We start from the raw sequence: 8503 nt of genomic DNA on the forward strand, positions 1-8503 counted from the left end.
CTTGATTCGTTTTCGTGATGCTGGGGTCTGAACCCAAAGCCCCCCACATTAGGCAAGTGTCCTACCACTGAGTTCCCTCTGAAGTTCCCCTGCACGTGTCTTGAGTGCACTGTTATGTGAGGTCACGGAGGAATTTTCCACTTGGGGTGTCACACCACAGAAGTTTGTACTTGGGAGCATTCTGCTTTTGAGATGGATGCTCAGCCCAGGCTTGCCTAGGCCCCTTTTCCAGCTGTGACACTTGGGGCTTGAGGCACAGCGAGGGTCCTCTTGAAGGGGCTCAGCCTCATCTGCAAAGCCCCTGCTGCCCGCCCTCCCTTCTAGAGAACCTCAGGCCCTGAGGTGACCTCAGCTACTTCCTGTTGCCTCCCTGCAAGGTGAGTGGAAGGCCACTCCTGACAGCCTGCCCAACCAAAAAGGTCACTCCTCAAGGACAACAAAGGACCTTTTTGTCCTAGTGCAGAAGAAAACCGCTGTCACCAACTGAAATGCCCAGGTGACCTTCTGGCTTTATGAATAATTAAAGTGGAGCAAGTGACAGGCTGGCTGGTGGGACAGCTCCTCCCTTGGGGCCGTAGCCCCACCTTCTTCCTAGAGCAATGGGTCCTTCAGAGGTGCAAAGACCCCAGTCTTTTAGTTTAAGATATCAGGGACCTAAGTGCTTTGGGGACATTGGAGCGCCCACCCCGTATATATGGCACTTGTCCGGCTGGTCCGCCACCCGGTCCGTTTGCCTGAGCTCTGATTAACGTCCCTGATACATCTGGAAAGCAGGGTATTAGCTCAAAACAAAACACGTGGCCCACAGAGCAGGGGTAAGAAGATGCACAGAGAGCTCATTACTGCAGGTCCCCAAGCCGGCAGGTCCAGCCACTGCCACCTGCTCTCCCACAGACAACAGAACTCTCTCTTCAGAACAGATGTGAGCCACCCTGGAAACCCCCAGGAGACAGAAGGAGTAGCTCCCACTCCAACCTAACTGCTTGTCACCAAACATGCAAGTTCTAGAACATTCCATATCATCCAGAACCTATCCTGTCAGCCCCAAGGCCCAATGCAACCATGCAACCCAGTTTACCAGCATGTGGCTGTACCACGCTCACCTCTCCTGGGCATGCCAGGGACCCACCTTTGGCATGCCCAATCTCAATCTCTCTCTCTCTCTCTCCATTTGAAACCTCACTAGAGGACCACGGCAGTCACTTCCTGAGCTAAACCTCTGTTGTCTATAAGTGGCCGTGAGGAGGAACCCTCCCTCAGGGAGCTCTTACAAAGATAGCTAGCTGACTGGTTGACTTCCAAGGCTGGGGGGAGTAGCTGCTGGGCACTAGGTAGTTGTGGCACGTGCCTTTAATCCCAGCGCTCAGGAAACAGAGGCAGGAGGATATCTGTGAGTTCGAGGTCAGCCTGGTCTACAGAGTGAGTTCCAGGACAGCCAAGACTACACAGAGAAACTCTGTCTAGAAAAAAAAAAATTTCCCTTCCTCCCCGTTTTCTAGAGACAAGATCTCCTCAAATTCAATACCCTTCTCCTTTAGCCTTCTGCTGGGAAGAGAGAAGGGGCTCCATGAAAGGGGGCCCCCAGGGTCAACAGCCTTGGCCACTAATGCGGAAGTGGCTCTGGCTGGCTGCTCTCAAGCTTCTGTTGGTTGCTGACTCCAGAGGTGTCAGTCCCACCCCCGCCAGCTTCCCCTGTACCTCAAGCCCTTGAACTTGAAGAGCAGAGAACCCACCCATCCCCCACCCTCATCCAGGACCTGCAATGGGCAGAGGTCACTCCCAGACAATGACACAGGCCTGAGCTGGCAACCTGGGAGGCTGAGGCAGGAGGATCCTGAGTTCAAGGCCAGTCTGGGCTACAGGGGAAGACTATATCAAACATTCTTAAAAGGGGGGATGGGGTGCAGCTAACTGGCAGAGCACTTGTCTGACCTGTGCGAGGCTGGCCCTGGGTTCCAACCATAGCTCTACAAAGAGGACTATAAGAAATCTCACCCCCCCCCCGGGTCAACGGAACTCAAAGGAACCAGGCCCCAACTGGCCTCGGCTCTCCCCTCCCCTCATCCATCTGCAGAGCCTCTGTGATCTCATCCATGCAAAGGGCCAGCAGTGTCCCCAGCAGGCTCCAGAACGGCAGGATGTCCTTACTGACAGCTGTGTTTCTCTTAGTGCTGGACAAACGTCACGAGCCTGCCAATGTCGCCATGAGGCCTGAGCTCTGGCCCAAGGTTCTGCTGCTTCTGGCAGCTTCTTGGCTCTGCAGGCCTTTCCCAGCATCCTCCAGCCTGGCTTCCATCAGGACTGGGCAGGGGAAGTATCCCAGGCTAGCTCAGGGTCCCCGAGGGCCATGGCCCTGGCCTGATGTCCCTCCTGGGTGGAAAGACGAGCTGAGGTCCCTGGCTAATGCTCACCGACAGTCTAGGTGGGTGCTGGCTCGGCTAGGAGGGAGGCTTGAGCCATGAGTCACCGAGTGAGCTCTCTGTGGAGGAAGGGGGCCTTGCTGAGCCCTATGCAGACAGGCAAGCTGCCAACAGGCCCATTTTCCATGGGGTGCCTCAGGGCTGGCATGGACAACGCCTGTAGGGGGAGGTGACCCTGGACTCAGTGACACCCCTGCCCCCGTGTGAGCCTTGTGTGGTCTCATTGCCACTCTGTGGGGAGTGGAGGGACACGGATGCCCGCGTTTTAGGGGGAGGCAGGTGACAGAACTGAGGAGGTGGCGGGAGGAGCCTAGGAACGAAGGGAGGATCAGGTCTGAGTGTGCTCACTGAGGCTGCATGGGAGCGGCCAGGCAGGACAGTCTTCTGGACGGGAGCAACAGCTCTCAGAGCCCTAAACAGTGGCAGGAACTTTGCCCTGAGACAGGGAGGTCAGATCTGAAATATGAACCGCAGAGGAAGAGATGGGTCTCTAGACAGACAATGGCACAGACGCGCACAGACGCACGCAGCCAGCCGGCAGCAGAGAGGGTAAAGGAAGGAAAAGCTGTCCGCCCTGGGCAGCCGTTCCTACCCTGGAGGTCAGAGAGGCCGCTGAACCCAGACCCTCCATCCCCACCTCCACTCCTGGCTGTGGGGCTGCCGGCAAGATGCTGTCTGTCTTGGAGACTCGGTTTCCCTTGTGGGAGGAAATGGCCTTATCACCATCACCTGAAAATGGGGGTGCAGACCTACTGGGTGTCTTAAAGTGCTAAGTGCTGGACTGAGCAAGCCCCAGTGCAATATGTCCCCCTGGCCACCCCAATCCTGGGACACTTTCCAAAAGTTCTCACAGGCACTGCCCATCCAGTGCCTTCCCGCTAACGGCTAACGTCACCTCCTCAGGTCCATACAACCCTTGGAGGTGAGGCCAGAGAGGCAGCGACCCACTGAAGGGCACACAGCAGGGATAAAGGGACCAACACTCAGGTCGAGGTAGCTCTGAGGGCTGCACCTCTAAGGAAGATACGATTGCTGTGTCCATTTGACAGTACAGGAAACTGAGGCACAGGAAGCGTAAGGTTGTAATGCAGCCTGAGCCTCGGGGACTGCTGTGTCCTCAGCCACTCTCACCGACATGACCAGCTGCCTCCTGCCACAGGGCCTTGGCACCTGCAGCTCCAATGCTCCTGCCGCTGTCACATGGCTGGCTCCTTAGTTACCTGTGCAGCCTTTCCCCACCCCCCTCCTCCTACTGTTTGTTCCCGGCACATAACACCCACGGGGTAGATCTCTGTGCTGTGCATCCCGTTTGAGAATACTGGCGTCTCTGGGTCACCGCCGCATCCTCCAAAATCCTCAAAAACCCGGGTCCATAAAGATTTGCCAAGTGGGTGAAAGTGCCCAGACGGCACCAGCGCCTTCAAGGCCTGCAGGACCCCAGGAAGCACTGTCCCCGGGGGGTAACCTCGGGTCCCCTCCGCAGCCTCCTTTGGACTGAGTTCTGAGCCCAGGCAGCTAGAGAAGCCACCCCAGCATCTGCCACCGTGGGAGGCTGAACCCAGGAAACTTACAAGGCTCCCGGCATGCTCTGCGGCCATCACTGTCAAACCCACAGCCCGTTGGAATTCCCCCAGAAGGCTGGGGGGGGGGTGTTCAACCTGCACCAGCTGGGGCAGCAACTGGCCAAGGGTCAAACTGAGTCAGAAGTGGGCGGGGCCTCCCGCGTGGGCCTGCAGGGCGGCAGGGGATGGGGGTTGTCGTGATTATAAAACTTTTGGTTTGCGGTCAGTAAAGTGAATTCAGGAAATACAAAAGTGAGACTCGGGGGAGGGACACGGATCCGGGGTTCCTGAACTGGAAAGACTGAGGCACTGAGGGTCCAGGATCACAGAGGTGCACACGCTGCACACACTCCCGCTTGCAGGAAGCATGCACACACGCCCACTTGCGCTGCACACACTCCCGCTTGCGCACAGCCTGCACACACGCCCACTTGCACACAGCACGCACACAGTCCCATTAGCACTCAGCGTGCACATACTCTGGCTTACCTTGCACACAGCCTGCACACACTTTGCTTGCCTTGCACACAGTGTGTACACACTTCCAGCTTGCACACAGCATGCACACTCCCCTGCTCGCACACAGTATGCACACACTCCCATCTGCACACAGCATGCACACACGCCTGCCTGCACACAGCCTGCACACACTTTGCTTGCCTTGCACACAGTGTGTACACACTTCCAGCTTGCACACAGCATGCACACTCCCCTGCTCGCACACAGTATGCACACACTCCCATCTGCACACAGCCTGCACACACTCGCGCTTGCCTTGCACACGGTGTGCACACACTCCCGACAGCGCTCCCACAGTCCGCTCTTGCAGGGACCGGACCGTTCGGATGCCGCCCTTAGCGAGTTATATAAACGACTCTTTAACCGGATCCACTCCACACTTGGGCTGACTGTGTGCGCGGGTGTAGACACTCGGCAGTGTGGGACTTTCTATGACTTCACCGGCTCTAGGGAGGCGGATGGCAGCGGGGTCCCCTCTCGGGTGGCTGCTGACTGGCTGCTCTCAACTCAGCAGCTGCCTCCCGCCGCAGCTGCCGCTGTTTGGCGCTCTCACGGGCTACCACCCACCCATTCCACAGAGGCGACAAACTGAGGCTTAGAGGCTTAAACTGACTGGCCCAAGGTCACACCGCCTCGGAAGGGCTAACACCGGCTTCGTCCGGTTAGCAAAGCAGGTTCTGCCCGTGCGCCTGCCCACCCACGCCCAGGGTCAAGCGCGAGTCGGACCGGCGCTTCCTCGCGCTCGCCCCTCCCGGCCTCTGCGGTCCGGGGAGAGCGCGCCAGCTCGGAGGACGCGGGGCTCGGTGCCCAAGGCTGCAGCCGGGGGCGGGGACGCGCGGGGACGCGGGAGGGTGACCCCCGCCTAAGGTCACCGCGGGCGGCGCGGCTCCTCCGGTCCCGCCACTTGCAAACTTTCCGCCCTGCGCATCGCCAGCCGCAGACTTGCAGGTGCGGCGCGCGCTCAGCGTCTCCGGGGCTGCCGGGGCGCCGGCCCTCACAGCCGCGGCCACCTGCCCGACTCCGCCCTGCCCTCCGCCTCGGCCGGGGGAGGCTGGGGTCTCGTTGCGTCCCGGGCCACCACCCACCCCGCCCCCGTCCGGGGTCCCCTCCAGCCCCTCTCGGCGGCATCTCCCGCACAGGGGCGGGCGGGAACTCATTTGAAGCAACCGGAGAGCAAGGCACAGAGAGGGCCAGCCACTAGCCCAAGGTCACACAGCGCGGCGGCGCGAAGCGGGGGGCATGCAGGCGACCGTCCCCGCGCGGGTGCCCGGCCTCGGTACGGTACTCACAGCCGGTCTTGCCCTCGAGCTCCCGCACCTCCTCGGACGCCGAGTGGGCAGCGCCCATGGTGCGCAGCGGGGCCCGGGGCGCCCCTCGAAGGGAGGCCGGGGACTGCCTGGACTGCGCCGAACTGGAGCCGGGTGGGGACGCGGGGACCGAGGCGCGGAGCCGGTTCCGCGTGGGGAAACGGAGCGGCCTCTTATAGCGGCGGGCGGGCGGGCGGAGCGGCGCGGTCCTAGCGCTAGCCGGTTTCACTCGCGGCCGCGGGGGCCCGGGTGGGGGAGTGGAGAACGCAACTCGGTCATGCCCCTGCCGCAGCCCTGCGGGGTGGGGTTGGGGGCAGCGCGACCAGCACCCCACCGCCCACCCCCCGGGGTCCTGCAGGACAGAGGAGAGAGTGCGTGCGAACCTAGGCTAAAGCCGCCCCTCCTCCGCTCCCTGCACCCGGCTGGCGCCCGGAGAAGGGCGCGCCCGCAGGTGGCCTCAGTTTAGCTGCAGAGTGGAGTAGGTGGGACCCGTGGGTCCCGTAGATCCACTAAGTAGTGAGGTAGGCGGTCCTCACTGGCCAGTCCTGCTGCTGCTCCAACCACCATTAGGGGCTCGTGAGATGTTCACCGCCTAAAGAGTGGGGGGGTGGGGGTCCGTGGGATTCTATCCAGAAGATGAGGGAGGGACCCAGAGGAATAAGGCTGCCCTGCGGGCCTCCACCCATGCCCTGCCCAGATAGGTGACACTCAGACAGGTCCAGCTGCTAAAGTCTGTTCTGGCTGGAAGTGCTGGGGTCACGGACGCAGGTGGGCCCAGCTCTTTGGTGCTGGGGCTCTCAGGAGCCGACTGTGGCCAACCAGGACCCAGAGCCCTGGCAGTTCTTACAGCAACGCGGAGCCTGGCAGAGCTAGAAGAACCCCCCTAATTGCTGAAAACCGATTAAGGTCCCCTCTGCGCCCCCTCCCCCGGGGAGGCGGGTCAGCTCTTGAAGATCCTCCCTGAGGGTCCTCCTCAGAGGCTCCTCCCTGCAGCTGCCCAGGGCTCACGGAGACCTCTCCCGGCCAGGGAAGCTTGGCTGTGGGGTATCGCTGCTGACTGGGCTGGACTGCTTCTGGGGGACTGTAGACTCAAGAATCTGAAAAATCCGGACAGACCTTTGTGGGGTGTGGAGGTCTGGAAAGGGCTCCCTGGATCCCGGGGTGTTGGGGCTCCTAAAACACGCCATGACCTATACCTTTCTGCAACTTAGTTTTGTGTCTGGATTCCAGCTGGGGCTTCCTGTCAGAGGCTGCATTCTCAGGGTCGCGGCCCCCCTGCCCAGTACCCCCAGCACCCCGAACTGACAATGCCTTTCCTGCCGGCTCGATCCTTCTACCCAGACTCCCTCTTCCTCCTAGACATCCTCAGAGAGGCCTTCTCAGGGATCCCCCTGTTTTTCCCAGCTGCTCTTAAGCAAGACACCAGCCACCTAGAGGAAGGCTGGGGTGTGGTCGCCAAGGAGAGTCCCCCACCCCCAAATGCGAGGAGTCCTCAGGAGTCGGGAAAGAGAGTGACGAGTTTAACTTGGGTGTTTGTTAACTCATTTAGTGCACGTTTGCTGACGGCCTACTGTGTGCAGGGTCCTGACAAGGTTTTTATTTGTTTGTTTTTGTTTTTCGAGACAGGGTTTCTCTGTAGCTTTGGAGCCTGTCCTGGGAACTCACTCTGTAGACCAGGCTGGCCTCCAACAGAGATCTCCCTCGCGAGTGCAGGGATTAAAGGTGTGCACCACCACCGCCCAGCCTGATTGGGTTTTACGCTGCAAACAAGGACAAGATATCACTTCACTCCAGATGGACTGGGAGGGAGAGAGGGTGGGCGTGGGCTCTCAGGAGGACTGCAGAGATCGGAATGTCCAAACTGAGTCCATAATTGTCCCCACCTGTAGCCCCACAGAGACAGATGGTTCCAGGAAACTGCGTGGGTGCCGCAGCAGCGCCCACCCCCGCCCTCGGCAGGCAGCGATGTGAGCACCCAGCAGGGCTTGGTCCTCACGAAGCCTGCTGCCGCTGGTCCAGGACGCCAGCGCTTTCGTTCAATTTTACCAATGCTCCTGTTGGCGTCATTCGGGCTGGACTGAGTCTGGAGCGTGACATTGGGTGTGGCTGCCCTGCAAGGAGCCAGGAGGGCTCCCTCCTGCTGCAACACAGGGCGACTTCTCTCCCCAGGGCTGTCTCTGTCACCAGGTAACTGCCTCTCCTTGGGGGCACAGGTCCCCCGAGGAGCTAAAAGCCAGAGGCAGACAAACCTGTTTGTCTCTGTGCCTGCTTGCGTGATTTGCAAGTCTGGTCCCTAGGAAACCAGCAGCAGCTGAGCCCAGAGATGTCAAGCCTTTGGCCCTGCTGTGGGATCACGCTTGTCCTGGCAGGTGACTTCACCTCCTGAAGCCTCAGTTTCCCCATCTGTAAGGTGTCAGGAGCAACAGTGCTGTCTTCCTGGAGTGGCTTCCAGGGTCAAATAACGATTCATCTGCTCCAAGTGACGGAAATGACAATGCCCGCAGTAAACACCCAGACTTTGCTGGTTAGTGGCCCTCTAGGAAGTCCATCAGTGACTACACAATGTAGACGTCCCACAGGGCCGATTTCAGGGCAGCAGTAACTCAGCCAGGAGCTTGCCGGATCCCTTCTATGTAACTGCATAGGCCAGCTCATACCTGGCATATTCCGCCATGGACTGTGACGGCATCTGTGC

The 8503-nt window shown here is 59.9% G+C and overlaps 1 protein-coding gene across 1 annotated transcript in view; it reads right to left on the reverse strand.

The window, feature by feature from the left end:
* The window catches only part of Tesc (tescalcin), a 30245-nt gene extending 24068 nt beyond the window's left edge, over positions 1-6177 (reverse strand). The window contains exon 1 of the mRNA XM_050159120.1: positions 5791-6177. Coding sequence (XP_050015077.1) covers positions 5791-5848 — 58 coding nt within the window. The 5' untranslated portion in view covers positions 5849-6177. The remainder of the gene's footprint in view (positions 1-5790) is intronic.
* Between the last annotated feature and the right edge of the window lie 2326 nt (positions 6178-8503).

Source organism: Alexandromys fortis, unplaced genomic scaffold (genome assembly GCF_014885135.2).
Source record: "Alexandromys fortis isolate MF-2015 unplaced genomic scaffold, M_Fortis_MF-2015_v1.1 scaffold_90, whole genome shotgun sequence".
Taxonomy (NCBI): domain Eukaryota; kingdom Metazoa; phylum Chordata; class Mammalia; order Rodentia; family Cricetidae; genus Alexandromys; species Alexandromys fortis.